The sequence below is a fragment of the Echeneis naucrates genome, chromosome 14 (assembly GCF_900963305.1).
Source record: "Echeneis naucrates chromosome 14, fEcheNa1.1, whole genome shotgun sequence".
Lineage (NCBI taxonomy): Eukaryota > Metazoa > Chordata > Actinopteri > Carangiformes > Echeneidae > Echeneis > Echeneis naucrates.
The window spans coordinates 10,490,525-10,508,246 of record NC_042524.1 but is presented as its reverse complement, the minus strand read 5'-3'; the positions used below and the strand labels follow the sequence as shown (position 1 = coordinate 10,508,246).

The 17,722-nt window shown below is 42.2% G+C and overlaps 1 protein-coding gene across 1 annotated transcript; it reads left to right on the top strand.

Annotated features, from left to right (window-relative positions):
* Positions 1-281: 281 nt before the first annotated feature.
* On the top strand, positions 282-16,377 carry hephl1b (hephaestin-like 1b). The gene is made up of 20 exons (XM_029518555.1): positions 282-803; positions 2,664-2,908; positions 4,110-4,322; positions 4,521-4,733; positions 5,004-5,258; positions 5,822-5,990; positions 6,750-6,889; positions 7,036-7,167; positions 7,668-7,873; positions 8,100-8,244; positions 8,374-8,586; positions 9,525-9,741; positions 9,859-9,995; positions 10,069-10,194; positions 10,293-10,399; positions 10,516-10,750; positions 11,597-11,736; positions 11,952-12,105; positions 12,200-12,214; positions 15,943-16,377. Exons 1-20 carry the CDS (start codon positions 631-633, stop codon positions 16,035-16,037), a joined length of 3,330 nt encoding a protein of 1,109 aa, XP_029374415.1. The 5' UTR covers positions 282-630; the 3' UTR covers positions 16,038-16,377.
* Positions 16,378-17,722: the final 1,345 nt, after the last annotated feature.

Here is a 17,722-nt window from a genome sequence, read left to right as displayed (position 1 = left end):
ATGACATGTTTAACTGTGTGTGCCTGTTTACATCGGTCTCCTGCAGTTGCTCTGAGAAGGCAGGGCCATCGGTCTCAACAGTTGTGCTGCTCAAAGTTGGTCAGCAGATGTCAGCTTCACTCCTGTTTTAGGTATGGGTCGCATGTGACTGAATAAAAGCATGCGAGTGCCACGAGGAGCTAATTTCTCATATTAGTTTTTTTGAGTTCAGCTTTCTCTCCTGTATTTCAATGTGGATAAATCTTACAGTATTTATTTATTTATTTATTTTTTTGGTTTCACGTTTTGACCACTGATTTTGTTTTTGGTTAAACTAATTATTATTGCCAGGTTGTCAAAGCCTCTAGTGTTTAGTTTGTTTGTTTGTGTATGACAGAGTGCGTAGTGTAGTAGTGGGGACTGAACCCACCGAGTGTTATTACCGCAAAGTGCGGCTGATTCCGCAGGAGGCGCTCCCTCCGCCGACGCTCTTCGGCTTAATAGACCGACTGTTTCCGCGCTCCGCTGTCTTCGGAGGTCGGAGCTGCAGACGGCCTACCACACTTGTTAGGCTCGGACCAGAAAGCTGCTGAGCTCTCTGCCCATCGGATCTGGATCTGGACCACCCTCTCACGCCATCCTCCTCCGATCATGGCACAGAGTCCGGAGCATTTTGCGTGGACTTTGTTGTTTCTTCTCGTCTTGTTTGCAGAAGGGAGCCGAGGCAAGGACAGAGTTTACTATGTTGGAATCATTGAAGACTTGTGGGACTACGCACCCAGCGGGAAAAATCTGCTGAACGGAGAAGAAGTCGCGAACGATGAGTGAGTTGACTGAGGGCAATACAAATCTGCTTTTGTCACCCATTCATGTCTTTTCGGTCAGATTGGGTTGTGGTGATTAGAAAAAGTTAAGGAGAAATTCCACAATTACAAATGTTTGGAAGGAAAGTGCACTGTGTCACCCTGCCGGGGTGTGACAGTGTCTAGACATGTGAAAGGGTTGTTGTTGTGTCCTTCGCTGACAGACCAGTAACTAACTCTCATCTCCAGCGATTACAGGCTCATACCGACACAGACAGCTCTCTCATTCGGACTACTAAGTGTCATCACACAATAGTGCTGTGTTTGGATGTGTAAAGATGATGCACTCCAAGAATAAACAGTGAGAAGCACTGAGGTTATTGAGTCCTTGACTTTTTTAAAGATGTTCTGTGTGCATATAGATAAACATTATTTTTGAAAGTTGGGACCACTATGAATACAATTAAAATACCAATGGCACCAACTGAATGGCAATTTCTGGGCTGTGAGTCACATATAATCATTTTGAGTTTAGATTTCTGATTAAGGGTGATCTCTACATTAATGGGATACCAGCTGTCATGTTTCCACTTATTTTTTTTTCGTTGTGTTCACACTTTTATTTCTGCATTTAGCTCACATAATGCTGGACTATTAGACATCTTTAACTTAACATGAAAAAGCAGAAGCCTATTTTTATATTCAAAATGAAGTGTTCCTCTGGAGGTTAAATAGGGAACAAGTCCAGGCTGCTTGCAACATAACGGAAAAAACAAAAAAAGGCATGTGTAGCATCCAAAGTTTAATTCATGACAGGCCTTTTTACCAGAAATGAAGTAGTGAGAGGTGAAGACAGCTCATGAGCACTATATTACTCATTTAATACTGTTATATTAATGTCTTACTTTATTAATGTTCTCAAGTGGTGTGCTCCATTTTCCTTGTTGCTTGTTTGTGAGCTGGGCATACAGTAACAAAGTTGCATTTGCTACAATTCCAGTAACGGGTAATTAGCCCACTCAAACATGTAATCACAAACAGACCAAGTCTAACTGTTTAAAATATGTAACCAGATACGGCTTGTTCAGCAGCTTTCCACTCAGAGTTAGACCTTTCAGACAAGCTCATGAACAAATTGATACAAAATTATGTTGCAGTCTTGGCCTTTTGAGTGCAACTTTACAATAAAGGGTTAGGGTTATATACAAATACAAATTCTTTTGACTATAACAAATACTAAGATGAAACCTGTTGTACTTTTTATCACAGAGTACTTGACTGAAATGTTTACCAAAGCCACTTTTTTGAAACCAGTTGAATGATCTAAACTGTGGCACAAAATAACAACTTTTGTGTTCTCGGGCAAAACTGACCGGTATGATATATTTATTGAAAACAAACACCACAGGGAAAGGTACACAGTGAAAACTACAACTATACTACAAAAGTAAGCTACAAATAGCTTGAACCATACACTGCTTGGGGCATAAGATGTGTGTGTGTATGAATGTGTGTCTGTGTGTGCGTGCACCCATGTGTGTGTGTCTGCTCAAAGACACCTGCGTGTTGAGGTGTGGGAAAGGAGAGTAGATATGTGCTTGAACTGAATATTTCAGATGTATTTTATGTGTTCAAATGCCATGTGTGAGCAAAGTCTTGGAACCTCCTGACAATCGGATGAAATTTACTGCACTTTTTTAAGAGATCAAACTTGTAAATCCGTCAGATTTGACCGGAGCACAACAGGAAGGTTCAGAAACTAAAACAGCGTCCGTAGTCACCGCTTCCTCTTTTAGTTTCTTGGCAATCTCTGCTGTCCATGTAATCACCACTCCCTGTGTGTGTCTCATTATTTTTCTCTTGTTTCCACTTCTATCTCAGACATGCATCTATATTCTTGGAAAAAGGACCCCTGCGTATTGGCAGTGTTTACAAGAAGGCCATGTTCCGACAGTATACAGATGCTACGTACACCGTCCAGGCTCCACGACCTGATTGGTTGGGATTCCTGGGGCCCATACTGCGAGCTGAGGTTGATGACGTCATAGTGGTCCACCTGAAGAACTTTGCAAACAGGAACTACTCAATGCACCCCCATGGAGTGTTCTATGAGAAAGATACAGAGGGTACAGTGTTATGTAACATTAACAGTTTTTGGTGTTACAGCGATAGTCGTCAAAATGATAAAAAGCGTTATTACTCAGTAGGAAATGTGCTATTACTGTAGCAGCTCATCCACTTATGCGTTACAGAAGCAACATTCTTGTAGAAAACTCATTTGCTTAATTATTACTATTATGGATTAGGTCTCTTATGCAATAGCAATATCATTACCACTATCTGGTGGCATGACTGTCCACAGAGCAACAGGGTTCTGGTAAAACCAATTATTTAAAATGAGAATTGTATTCTGGCTAAGGGCTAAATAATATGTACATATACTATTGTATTTTCAATTTGGTGCAAAATATGAATAATTTTAAAGAGATTTACCTCAAAAAGCTTCAAAGTTATGGCAACGCTTGAGTTTCAAGATAAAATGTCTTTCATCTGATCAGATGCTGTGGCTTTGTGAAAGGCTAGTTGAAAAGCATGGCATCTTGGCATCTTCTCTTCCTAAGCAGGATGAGTGATCATACTACTGACTGATCAGAAAAATGGCAAACTTGACATGAACTGAAAATCCATGCGGGCCTGAGTGGAAAAAGTTACTCAGCACAACTTCAAAAACCGGGTGCCTGTTCAAGACAAAATGGTCTCTTGTCAAATGTCAAATCCTCTTCCACTTTGTTGATCAACAAGTCTCCATCCCCCACACTTCTAAGAAGATGTGTAACGCCTCGGGAATTTGTACTCTCCAAGAACTGAAAGTGAAACTAAAAATGTTCCCTGTTAAAAATTGCATGTAGATGCTTTGTGGTTTGTGGTTCAATCTGTCAGTTAGACAGTAGATTAGGTAAAAAGGGAGAGAGAAAATGTGAAATGTGAAAATTAAATGGAACAGAAAAGGGTTGGTGTTGTCAGCATATCTGAAGTAATCTTTGAAGCAACCTTGTGACAAGTATAAACTGGTGCAGAGGTCAGCATTCCCAGGATCTGCTAACTAAGAATGAGGGATCACATAAGACTGCACATCTGGAGGCTTTCAGCAAAACAGAGATAAGGGCCAGAGAGGAAAGGAATAGTCATGATTTGGTACAGCTTACAGTTCAGGCAAACATGGAGGTAGTTCAGAGGATAATGGCAATGTGAAATCACAGCCATAATCATCCTGTCTGAACAGAAACAGATTGAGCTCTGCATAAATATCTTTTGTTTTCCTACCAGGGGCACTTTATCCAGATGGGACATCAGGCAAGATGAAGAAGGATGACTGTGTTCCTCCAGGAGGCAGCTACACATACCGCTGGGAGGTCAGGCCACAATTTGCCCCCACAGCAGATGATGCAAACTGCCTGACCTGGGTCTACCACTCACACTTGGATGCTCCCAAGGACATTGCCTCAGGACTCATCGGGGCTCTGCTCACCTGCAAGAAAGGTAGGAGGAGTATGCCCTAACCTTTCTCATAATGAGTACAGCATTTCAATGGGAAATTTGTTTTTGTATTCCTTGTCTTATCTATTCTACAGCCAAACTTAAAAAAAAAAAAAAAAAACAAAGATAGTGTGAAGCCAGAGATCAACAGATTAAACAAGCCATGTATTTTTCTACATCTGTGTTTCTGTATGTGCACAGGAATCCTTAAAGTTATGAATGAAACACTTCAGGCAAAGGCGGGGTCTGTTACAGTCTCAGCCCGCAATGATGTGGATCAGGATGTCTTCTTGATGTTCAACGTGGTGGATGAGAATCTGAGTTGGTACCTGGAAGACAACATTGAGAGGCTCCCAAATCCAAATTTAATAGATGATACGGACCCGGACTTTGAAGAGTCAAATCTGATGCATGGTGAGAATAATGGTTTTTAGGGCTATTAGATACTCAATAGACTGCACATCCAAGAAGCTGACAAACAAGAGGACTATAATATATTCCTAAAATTAAACGCCAGGACATAATGCAAAAATCCTTCTTGCTCTTACTGCACCTTCTATGCATTTGAGCTTATTTTAAATGTTTTAATTGTATTTGCAATAGAGTCAAAGGAGAGTTTAAAGGTTATATCTGCTCTCTTTGTCCTCTTCTCTGACCGCCATATGTTTTTTCTCTGTATGACAGCTATCAATGGGTACATGTTTGGTAACCTGCCTGGGATTGAGCTGTGTGAGGGCCGTGCAGTAGCCTGGCATTTGTTTGGCATGGGTAATGAGGTAGACATTCACTCTGCCTTTTTCCATGGGAATACGCTGCTCGACCGGGGCCATCGCACTGACGTCCTCAGCCTGTTTCCAGCTATATTCGCTACAGCTAAGATGGTCCCAAAGGCAAGAGGGAAGTGGCTGCTTACCTGCCAGGTTAACGACCACTTGCATGGTAGGGCACCCGACCTATGACCTTCACCTTTTACATATTTTCTCTTAGACTAAACTGACAGTGGAAAAAACAGACACAGCTATTTGGGAGAACAGGCTGTTATGAGCGCTTCAACAGCAGAGCTCATATTTCTTCTGTAAAAATGCCAGGCCCTGAATTTCATGGCTGTCCAAAGTCCATTGATGATTGACCTCATTGAGTCATACTTATGAATGCTCTGAATCATGCTCTCACATGTGAAATGCCACTCCTTTTGTATCATACTGGGCTTTTCATAATGCTCTATTCTTTTTTTCTATGTCTTTCAAGAGAGGTGAATTTATTTACCCTACAAAACACACCTTTCATAGTTTACATTTTCTGGATCCTCCTTGATTCTTCAGTAAGAAACTTGTGTGGCTAAGAAACAGAACTTCAGTACTTGCTTAAAGGTCCCTGCAATTTATTATTGATGGACCATTTACTGCCGACCCTAATTCTCAGCTCTGGTTGTGAAGGTTCACCAGAACCACAAGTCTGTATTTTTTACACATGAATGATTTGTCATACGTTCTGTGTTCCAGGTGGGATGCAGGCATTCTATGAGGTGAAGTCTTGTGGCAGTGAAGCCAGCACCGCAGCAAGGGACGGTGTTTTACGAAATTACTATCTGGCAGCAGAGAAAGTCCTGTGGAACTATGCTCCATCAGGAAACGACCTGATTAACAATGTATCCCTCACTGATGCTAGCAGGTAAGCAGACATACTGTGACGTATCAGAAAGGGCTATAGCAAAATAAAGGATGAGTCAGTATTTAGATTGGTCACTCATGAATTTAGCATCAAACAATGATCCTGAGCTTAAAAGCATCTTTATGACAACTTTAAGCTTACCTGAGGGGGACACACATTTGTCCTGTGTAATTGATTTATCAGATCAATTCATCACATCTGTTCTGACAAATTGAAAAATACCTCTACGATGCAACTATAACAAATCTCTCCACAGCTGTGATAACGCTAACAATGTATTAGTCGAGTGTCTCAAAACACCTAATACAGAATAACTCCTGCTCGCTCTTCATAGCCAGACTGCCAGATAGTAAGACATATCTTGTATTTCTCAGATGGTCATTTTAGCCTTTAGTACGCACAGCCTGAGTAGCTCTGGAGAAGGAAGTTAGTGAGCTAACTGGATAATCACTGTTTCACTAAGTGATTTACTATCCCTTTAAGGCTAGTGAAACCTCTGGCTGTCTGCCAGTGTGTATGTCCTTGGGACACAGCTGATTATATGTGAGCAGCTCATTCCTTACTGCGAGGCATTTTTGTGGTGTCTTGAGTAAACAGAGTGCTTAGAGACACAATTGCTATTGTGATGTTGTTACGTTTCCCTGACCTGACACCATCTGCTCAGTTTCTTTGTTGTCGTCCAGGCCACCAAAGCGTTGCTATGTTGGCTCTTATCAGCGTAGATCAAAAAATAATTCCCCAACCTCCCCTTCTTCTCAGTGCATCAGAGGTGTTTTTTGGCAGAGATGATGGAAGGATTGGAGGTCAGTACTGGAAAGTGATTTACAGAGAGTACACAAACAGTTCCTTCACCGTCCAAAAGTCACCAACATCTGATCACGGACATTTAGGGATCTTAGGTATGGTCTCCCCTTTTCACCAAGTTTGGCACAAATCATTTTTCATCATTTTGTTTCACTTCCTGCTATTCTGGTGCCTTTACTTTCACACAAGTTGTCTCTTTCAGTACCTTTTGTCATGACACATCAATCTTCCATTTGTCCAGGTCCAGTGTTGAGGGCAGAGGAAGGAGACACTCTCAGAGTGACATTCTTTAACAAGGCTGATAGAAATTACAGCATCCTGCCTCATGGCCTCCATTATGACAAACACTCTCAGGGAAGCAGATATGAGGATGGTGAGGAAGCAGCCAGTTATCTTAACAAACATTCAAAAATAAAAAACTTCAGCCATGACATATTTTAATTATTACATTTCAGGATATTCAGTAAAAAAAGGGGGAGAGGATTGCTCGACTGTTAACAGTAGCTGTTTGTACTTGTGAACAGTTCAAACTGAAACATAAATGTCCATATGTATTGCCTTAAGACTGTATAGTTTGCTGTGGACTAATAGTCTTATTTAATACGAACAAAGACAGTACATGAGAGTGACGCATAAGCTGCATTCCAACAGAATAGTCAATACTAACAGTAAAGACACTTTGGATTACAAAAGCCTGTATGTGAGCACCAACTGGCTCATTGATTTAAATGTGTTAAATGCAAGGATAGCATATCTGCTATTGTTTTTGTTCAGGCTTCATATTAATATTAACTCAAGCAGCAGTGTAATGACGAGTACACAGGAAATAGCAAATATGATCACTGAAGCTGCTTTGTGCGTGCAATACTGTAGGTGTTGAAAAGCCCGGCTCCCACGTTGCTCCAGGCGAGCGTTTCGTGTACACCTGGCAGGCCCTGGAAGGTCCGTCCCCAACTGACCCCCCCTGTATCCCCTACCTGTACTACTCTGCCACTGACCCTGTCATGGACACCAACTCTGGATTAGTGGGACCTTTGCTCGTGTGCAAGAAGGGAACACTAAGAGACGATGGGACTCAGGTGCTGCTTCTTTATTCAGTACTTTCACCTAAAGAAAACAAAAAACGTTCAATAATCTAAAATAATCTTAAACTGGAAATGTCACAACAATACAATGCCCTTTTATAGGAAGGCACTTTAAAACGTGCAAAAGAGTAGAAAGTTTTTCATGCAGCCAAAGGCATCTGCCCTCTCCAAGCTCTGCATGTCCTACTATAACATGGATTGTGCGTGCATTGTTTAATAGAAAGGGGTGGATAAGGAGTTCTTCCTTCTGTTTTCTGTCATGGATGAAAACGCAAGCTGGTATTTGGAGGAGAATATCAAGCAGTTTGGCACCACGGAGACAGATCTATTCAATGAGGACTTTGAGGAGAGCAATAAGATGCACGGTAATGAGTGTGTTTAGTTATGTGTAGTTTTACCTCACTGTATTGTTTGATGTCATTATTTGCTTACCATCAGTAGTGTCATTTCCAGTCTCTCTTCGATAATTTGTATTTTCTTGTCGGGTATTTCAGCTGTAAATGGACGTATGTATGGGAACCTTGCGGGACTAGAGATGTGTGCCGGGGACAAAGTTACGTGGTACACCTTTGGACTGGGTACAGAGGTGGACATCCATGGTGTTTATTTTGAGGGGAACACCTTCAAGAAGCAGAACACAACACGCGACACAGTCAGCCTGTTCCCTCACACGACTGCTGTTGCCAGCATGCAGCCAAACATTTTTGGTTAGTCATTTTATACACACTGCACAAGTACACAATGCTGCCACTCAGAGACCACATCCGTTTTGCTCTCACTGTTTCACTATATACTGGAGTTTTTCTTTGTGTGTGTTTTTCAAACACATTTTCCTGTTTTCTGTGGCACATACACTACTCCCAACCCTTAACAGCTGAAAACAAAACAGAAACTCATCTGTTGTGTCGTGCTTGTTTTGCGATATCCTGAAATTGTTATTTATTATTAGTTTGTCAACTTTCAAATTTAGACCACTTCAAGAGGTTTCAATGCATTTATTTCCCTTCTCTTGAAGACTCTATCTCACTGACACCTTATCAAATTCAAAGAAGAACAACAGAACAACCACTCACACCCGCATTCAGACCTACGGACAATGTAGAGTCACCAGTTAACCTCAACATGCATATCTCTGGACAGGGGTCCTCCAGAGTACCCAGAGGAAACCCACATAGATACGGGGAGAACATGCTGCCATGCTGCCCTGTCTTGTTGATGTTCTCTGTAATAGTACTGATCCTGTACTGATCCTGGAAGGAGAGGTTGTGACCTAATTTCCTGCAATTTATTTGATTTAAAACTGAAGGAAAATTAACTAAATGAAGCATCCAATGTGTGCACACATGGCCTCATTTAAGGTTAGTGGAAATTATTCTTCATTGAAATGAGATATCACAACCTTAAATATAACTGCAAATTACATTAGGTTCCCTTTCCCCTTAAGAAATCTGCCCCAAATAGAAAAAGCAAGAAAATATGCAAACCAAAACTTTTGGTTGAGATACTTCTCCTTCACTCTGAAACAGAAGCGGTCAAAAGTACACAGGAAATTAATTTGCAAACATCACATATAAACCAGTTCTTTCTATTGCTGCTTCTATTGTCGTAACTCTGAACCCTGTTCTTCCTTTCATTCCCCTCACAGGTTTGTATGAGGTGAGCTGCAGAGTAACAGACCACTACTCAGCTGGCATGAGGCAGATGTACAAAGTGAACTACTGTCCACAACGCAAAATGAAGAAAACATCCACACAGCCGACCAACATTGTGAAGTATTATATCAGTGCTGAAGAAATTGTATGGGACTACTCACCTGACAGAGACTGGGAGCTGGAGAAACACAACAGCACATTAGAGGAAAGGTATGCGATTAAGAAAATTGCAGGTTTATGTATTTCTGTGTTGGAGACGAAGCCTATAATTAGTGGCGTTACTTATTACTATTTGTTAATGGAAGCAAATTGGTACATGTCTCCCAGCCAAGGCAATATATTCCTGGAGAAAGGGAAGAACAGGATTGGCTCACGCTATAAGAAGGTGGTGTACAGAGAATACACTGATGAGACTTTCAGCAAGAAGAAACAACATCAAAACCAACAACACCTGGGAATTATGGGTAAGTAACGGCTTAATGTGGTTCCTCACTAAGGCACTCCTGAAGAAAACGTGCGTTTTCTTGTCCTTTCTAGGTCCAATAATCAAAGCAGAGGTAGGGGAGCAGATTGTGGTCATCTTCAAGAATAAAGCCAATCGACCGTACTCAATCGCTGCACATGGAGTCAGGGCCAGCGGTTCACACATTCATGTAAACCCTGGTGAGAATAGATTTGAAGAAATAAATAAAATGCATGAGATTGGTAATGTTTTCTCAAAAAACAACTGACTCGTTTGTTCTACATTCTACTGCCTTCAGGTCACATACTTGAGCTGACATGGGATGTTCCTGTAAGCTCTGGTCCAGGGGTCTCAGATCCTAACTGCATCTCTTATGCCTACTACTCCAATGTTGATTTCATAAAGGTAAACAATCACTCAGAACAATCACAACCACACGGAAGCATCAAATTCACAGTGTTATTCTTACAACAATATCATTTTAATTTACCTTGCATGTACATCTGTTTGTTAATGTTCAGGACCTGTATAGCGGTCTGCTGGGGCCTCTGGTGATATGCAGGCCTGGAACACTTCAGCGTGGCACGGGGCCCGACAGACAGAGGAGTGATGTGGAGAAGGAGTTTGCTCTGCTCTTTATGGTACATGACGAAAACCAGTCCTGGTACTTGGACGACAACATCAGAACATACCTGGGTGTCCAGCCTGATCGTTTCAAACCAGATGAAGACTTTGAAGAGAGTAACAAGATGCACGGTGAGAGTTAAGATTTTAGAGAGAGGAAGCTGTCTAATCTGTAAAAGCACTTAAATTGACAATTTTCTATCCTTAAGAGAAAACTGGAGGTAATCACATCAGAACACGAGTTTGGATTGCATGTAGAAAAAAAAAATACTATAAAACCACTTCTCATGGTGGAGATTTATTTTTTAGCCAGTTAAAATATAGAGCACATGGAGACCCAAGCATAAGATATATTGAATGTACAACAGATAAAAATATGTTCAAACATTAAAAACTTCAAGAGGACCACCTCTCCACCTACTTTCTCCTTCTGTTGCCCAGTAGGCCAACCCTGTGGCAGTGCTGCAAATCATAAAATCGTGCAGACACAGAAAGTTTGGTGTTAACAGCATGAATAAATGAGCCCAACCTGCTCTGTGTCAGTCCAGGTGGTGGTGTAATGTTGTGCAGAATGTGATTCTGCTAAACACTGAGCCCCTGCAGACCAGTCAGTCATCATTCGAGTGCAGTACTGTGTTCCTGTATGGTCAAAATGTACCATCTTATCATGGCGACAAACAGAACAATAATGCATCACGTAGTTTGTAAGACAAATGCTTAAATCCATCATAAAAATTCACATTAAACTAAATATATGAAATGACAGCTTGGCAGGAAATGATGGACCTCCTGTTGCAAATCAGGGTAGAACGTATTACTCACCCTCATTGTGCTATCTGCCTTTGATAAGTGTTTATAACTGAGCCTCCAGTTCTTTCTTTGCAAAAAAGGTGTGTAAATAATGGTTGTGTTGTTAAAACCTGCGTCTGATTTGATGTGTTATTATGATTGTGAAGTAATCTCTCTTGCATATTGAAGGGATCAACGGTAAGCTGTACGGTAACCTCCATGGACTAGTGATTACACAGGGCCAGAAGGTTGACTGGTATCTACTGGGCATGGGCAACGAGGTGGACATGCACACGGTTCACTTCCATGCAGAGACATTTACCTACAAGGTGAACTTCACCAACACAAATAAAACTTACTGTTATTTTTATATGAAGCAGTATAAGAAAGAAAGGTTGATATAGAAACACCGCTTTTAGCAGGAAGTCTCCTTTACATGAAAAAAATTTGGGTGTTTCTTGACTTTCTACACAAAGGGTTGTTATTCATTTCTCGTATTTGTTTCCCTCCCTGGTGTATTGTACTCACTGTGTATTTGCATCAGACCGACAGGGTGCACCGTGCAGATGTTTTCGATCTCTTCCCTGGGACTTTCCAGACTGTAGAGATGGTAGCTGGCAACCCAGGTACATGGTTGCTCCACTGTCATGTCACTGACCACATCCATGCCGGCATGGAGACCACTTTCACCATCAAAGGTGTGTAAGCATATTGTATTTAGCACGCACATCGGTGTGAACGGTCATTGATGAACATTTGTCTAAAATCTCTTTTTGTCTTTTTCATTTCCAGAATACCCCTCACACGGTAAGTACATAAATATTACATTATATGTTGCATAATATCAAATTTAGATTTATCATATAAGTGATGAAAAAACACAAATAAGTAATTTTGAGAGAGAGAATGCAAAAACACTAAATTCAATTCAAGGTCAGAAATGATAGTCTGCATGTTTTGTTGTTATGGGGATTTGGAAAAGTCAAATGCACACATTTCATCACTGTAAGGAATCAGCAGAGTCAACCATCATAGAAACACGCACACTGTGTGAGTACACCTGCTGATGCCTCTGGACACCTCGTCAGTGATGCTCCTGGATTCATAGGGTGTTTCCGGTCTTTCAGCATCGTACACCCTCCTCCAGGTGACCCAACTGGGGCTGATCAGACCCCGGCTTGTGTCCAGATGGCTAGTTAGCTACCATGACTACATGGCTCTCCTCTCTTGAGCCACAGCCATCTTGAGGCTCTCTCTGCTACTTCAGTGGTGCTGCGGATGGCTCTCCTCATTCTCTCTCCCTCAATGCCTAAGCTGCTGAAAGCTCTGACTAAGGATCAGGCTCCCATTTCCACTGAGAGGCACCTCGCTCTCCATCCAGCCTGCTGACAGTCGCTGACCAGCCCTGCGTACTTGGTGAGATTCCTCTCAAAGGCTTCTTCCAGGCGGTCTTCCCACAGGACTGTGAGCTCTAGCAACACAGCTTGTTTGGTGTGCTCAGACACGAGGACGATGTCTGGAGGCAGGGTGGTGACTGCAATGTAGCCGGGGAACTTCAACTGCCGTTCAAGGTCCTCCAGCAGCTGCCAGTCTCTTGCCGAGGTCAAGATGCCTGCAGATGTTCTTCTGGCAGGGGTTGCCTGCTCCCCAGCTCCGACAAAGACAGTGGTTTTCTTGGAGGGACATAACTGCTTTGCGCACACAAGTCAGGTGCTGATGACTTCAGTGATGGCCTTCGTGACAGGATCTCTGCTATGCCCCATGTGTGCCGGTTTGACGGAGTTGGAAACACATATTCAATACCTGGATGAAGAATTTGATGCGTTGAGGCTCAGCTTTCCAGAGCTCAGCCCAGGTCACTTTCTTCTCAACCGCTTTCTCCCATCTTGTCCAAGTCCCCTGTTGCTTCATTCCCACTGCTTTGCAGGATCTTGTCTCCTGCTCTCACCTCCTCCTGGACATGGCCCCTCCTTCCCTCTGGTGTTCAATTGTGGATTTGGAAAGGATCCTAGCTACGCTTGGCCTTGTGTGACAACTCCCACTTGGCTCCTGTGACACATCCTTACCCTAGTGGACAGCCTCCTCTGCCCTCCACTTCCTGCCAGTCCTCATTTGGATTTGGTCACTTGAGTCCCTGTACTGCACCACTTCTTCACTTTTAGTTCTTGAAACCTTGAATTATTTGAAGGGCAGCTGCAGTTTGTTGCTGTGCCTGTAGAATGCGATGCTGCTCAGGCTCTTGGGTAACCAAAGCCATCTTTGGAAGTAGACCCAGGCAGGCTGGATTTGTCCATGGATTTCAGCCAGCCATCCAACTCAGTGCAGGCTGACTGAATGGATGTGGTGTCCCTCAGAGAGCTGTCAGACATCTTGCCTAGTCTCCTGGCTGCTTTCTCTGAGATGGTTGGAATGGCTTTGCCTGCAATGTTAAACTGGAGCTCGTCCTCCACCTTCCCTTTCCTCAGCACCATGACTCTAGATTTGGCCGGTTTGAAACGCCTCCGGGCCCACACCCTTCAGAATCCACCGGCAGCCTGGGGATGACTGTGAGGTCATCCATGCATATCCTGATGGGTGCTGCTGTTGTCCAGAGTTCATCCGGGGCCCTCTGCGCTCTGGCTCAGCAGACTTGGTGAGCAGGGGGACATGATGTTTCATCAGAGCGAGCTGGACTAGCTTGTATGGAATGGAGCCATACACATTTTCCAGGTCAAGCCACAATGCTGACAGGTTGCCTTTGTTCTCTCTGGCCTCCCAAATTGGCTGTCACCACACTGGTGTGCTTCACACAGCCCAGCATTCACCTTTCTGCACTGCTACGTCTATATAGATGTTCTTTATGAGGTAAGTGCACACCACTGCACTTCTGCCCCAGCGTGTCTTTAGTGAACTTGCAGTTTCTGGTTTCCCTCTTCCTTCAACATTTCCTCCAGAATTTGGTCGACATCGTTGTCAAACTGCTTCCACAGTGATGTCACGTTAGCTGCAGGCCATTTGACCCACCCCATGTCCGACTTGATGCTGGAGGCATCAGGCCGCAGCACTTGGAGGTTCTGGGCTCTGTGGGGTGACTCCTCCTGGCCTGGCTCTTCCTGGGTCTTACCAGGTTGCACACCTGTGCGTTGTGTTGCCTCTGCTCCCACCGAGCGCTTCATCTTTGCTTGGTGGCTCTTCAAGCCATGGATGTTCTTGCAAACTTTATCACATGTACACTGTTTGCTCATAGTCATTTCCCCGTTGCATGGATCTGTTGCCGTTGGGTCCGTTCGTCTGGGCTGCTCATCCTCCTTCCGTCCCGGCACCCCTAGAGGTATCTTTCCATGAGGTTCATTGTGGCTTGGTCGGAGGTCCTCCTCTCAGAAGACACGGATTGCATTGCCAGCCCGTTCTTCCCCAGTTGCCATTTCTCCAGTAGTCAGCACACTTTTCATGGTTGTCATCCAGTCTTTCCTGGCTGTCAGAGAGGGATGAAAGATGAAAAGTGTAACGATACACAACATAAAAGACAGGAAGTCGTGTACTATGTCTGCATGGGGTTAGGTGAACTTCGGTCAAGTCTTCACTGAGGGAATTCCCTTGAGGGATTAATGAAGTTACTGTCTGTCTATCTATCTATCTAAAATGGAACAATGGGAAGTAAATAGAGCAAAACATGCATAGCCACTGGAATAGACTTTTATGACCGTTAATAGTTTAATTTGATCTTGTCACAACAATAACATGCCATTCACTCCTCTTGTCTGTTCAACAAGGGTGAAAAGTAGGGCAGCATGTTTTTGACTTTCTCTGGCTGTGCTGTTAGGTAATGGATATGAAATGTTTTGTTAAATGATATCTGGCTTTGCTCAGCCAGAGGAATAATGGAAATATTTGGGTCAGGCAAGGCCCGAGACACTGTTGCATAGAAGATAAATTCTAGAGGACATGAACCTTGTCAAGGATGAGAATAAATTCATCTGTTTTCCAGAGATCAAACACCAGAATAATCGTCTTTGAAGCATGTGTCTTGTAATGAGCCTGTAAGTAAAGTATAGATAAATCACCAACAATTTACGGTCAGTTAATCATATGATGCCTGAGTGGCTCATATAGGACTCAAAGGACTATTAGACGGTTGTTTAGGGTTTCAGATCAAAAGCAAACCTGAAATTCTAATTGGGTATTGTTTACCTTTACTCTAAACCTCTGATCACATTAACAAATGCACTTATCAGAGTCTGTTTAGATAGGTTTACTGTTCAGTCAGGGATTGATTGGCCTATTGATGGCAGTTTCTGTATCATGCACTGCAGATGAACAACTAACAGACTCAAGCTTGAAAAACAAATTGTTTTTTTATAGAGTTACAGGTTTTAAAGCTTTAGTTTGGAAAAATAAGATCAGCATTAAAACATTTTGCTAAACACAAAAACAATGCTTTTGCTGTGGTCGAATTTCATGAAAGTCACAGGAGATCATGATTGCAAAATGTTTCACCATTTACTTAAATGTTTTTCTTCTCCCATTTCCTATTTTTCTTTTCTCATATCTTATAGTCACTCCTACTGCAGCACAAGGAAGTGAAAGCTCCGTGAAACCGCAGCTGCTCTCACTGGCACTTGGTCTTTTAGCTGTAGGTGGGCTGCACTAATGAGAGGTCTCCAGGCACAGGACTGTACATCCATAACCCAAAAAATTCCAGGAACAAAAACACTGTTGTTTGGGGTTTGTTAAAGGTCATAAATATAAATACTAAGCTAGCATCAGACCATTCAAAATTTCTGATCAACTGCACAATCATGTAAACATGTTGTTCCACTTCTTAGGACTAAAAGAAGAATTTTATATTTGTGGGTTGTTTCTATATTGTACTGTTGTTTAGAATTTTCCACTGTCTTTAAAGTTGTTAGTTTTGTAAATCTTACAAAGCACTGGTTTATAAAATATTTCATTCTAGTTAAGAATGTGCAATAAAACATTGTGATACTGCAGTTTTTCTCTCATGTGCAAGTGTCATCTAACACCACAAGGTGGCATTGATTTCATTTCAGTACAACAATATGCAGCCAGGCCAGTAAGAGAGGGGACATTCTGAACAGACTCTACAGACTTTACACAACTGAATTTCTAAATAACTGATCTGGAGCTGACCCCAGATTTAATGGCTTTAATCCCCAGTTCATGCAACACTTTTGGTGTTCTCTTGCTCACGTATTTAAAGTTTGTGTTTTGAAGCAAGTCTGTAAATAATAAACAAATCCACTTCTTGCATAATTGACCATATAAGTCAATCATTTAATGACTGATTGAGCACATTACCAGCACAAATTACCATACCAATGTTTGTTTAGACAGGATCATTGTTCACTCAGGGACTGATTTACATATTGATCACAGTTTCAGTGGAACGGTTTTCAGTGTGGAAAACAAGATTTTACAATCAGTCTGCTGACAATACAATGTTAACAACTAAAAATACCACAGTGATGTCATCTTATTTCCAGACCAAAGGGGAAATCATTTTGTCAGGAGGCATCATTTATAACTGTTAGGGGCTGTAATATATAGTTTGTGATACTTATCAATGGTAATGTCACTATAAATTACCATTGTTTTCAGCATGAGTAATGGATAGGTAGGCAGATTGAAGAAAACAACACTGCGCTAGTCTTTTTAGCTAGTTTACATCTGGAGAAAACAATGGCGTAAATGATGTTTGAGACTGACAGGAAGCAGCTGTGAAACTGAATCCTGACCAACAGGGAACTGCTCCCTCCCAGATACGAAACCTCCGTTTTTACGCCTCTACATTTTTGGGAATATCAGAGTGTGTAGGTGGTGATGAAGACATGTTTAATGGCCAAAAACACTTCACAGCTTCACAGCAGAGAATATCTTATACAAATTAACTAATTCACTGTAGTGGTAATTTATAATCAGAGACATGTCATAGATCTAATGGCACCGTGAAAATAGGGTAGCTTGCATATGGGACTGTCAACTGAGAGTGATGGATTGGCAGCTGTCACAACATGTCTCAGTAAGGGGGACACAGATGTTGCTGATAGCTTTATCAGACTGCAGACTGGCTACTGTTTATGGCACAAAGCAGAGGAGGACTTACTGACCCTCCAGTGTCCGTACATCAACACGCAGGCGGCAGAATTTCAACTTGAATTTCCACAAAAAAACTTGTGGTGGTCTAAAGGATTAATGGTTATACACATTTCAAGATTTTGCAAGATCCTGAGACAAAGCTCAGGCATCAGATTCAAGCACCTGGTTAGATGGACTCTGAGGCTTAGATCAGTCTGTTGTGACTCCAGCAGATCACAA

What these genes read in the sequence shown, in the direction of transcription:
- hephl1b (XM_029518555.1), top strand. Translation starts at nt 631, where the DNA reads ATGGCACAGAGTCCGGAGCATTTTGCGTGGACTTTGTTGTTTCTTCTC. An exon ending in GAAGAAGTCGCGAACGATGA is followed by an intron (nt 804 to 2,663) that starts GTGAGTTGACTG and finishes CTTCTATCTCAG; the next exon opens with ACATGCATCTATATTCTTGG. An exon ending in CTATGAGAAAGATACAGAGG is followed by an intron (nt 2,909 to 4,109) that starts GTACAGTGTTAT and finishes TTTTCCTACCAG; the next exon opens with GGGCACTTTATCCAGATGGG.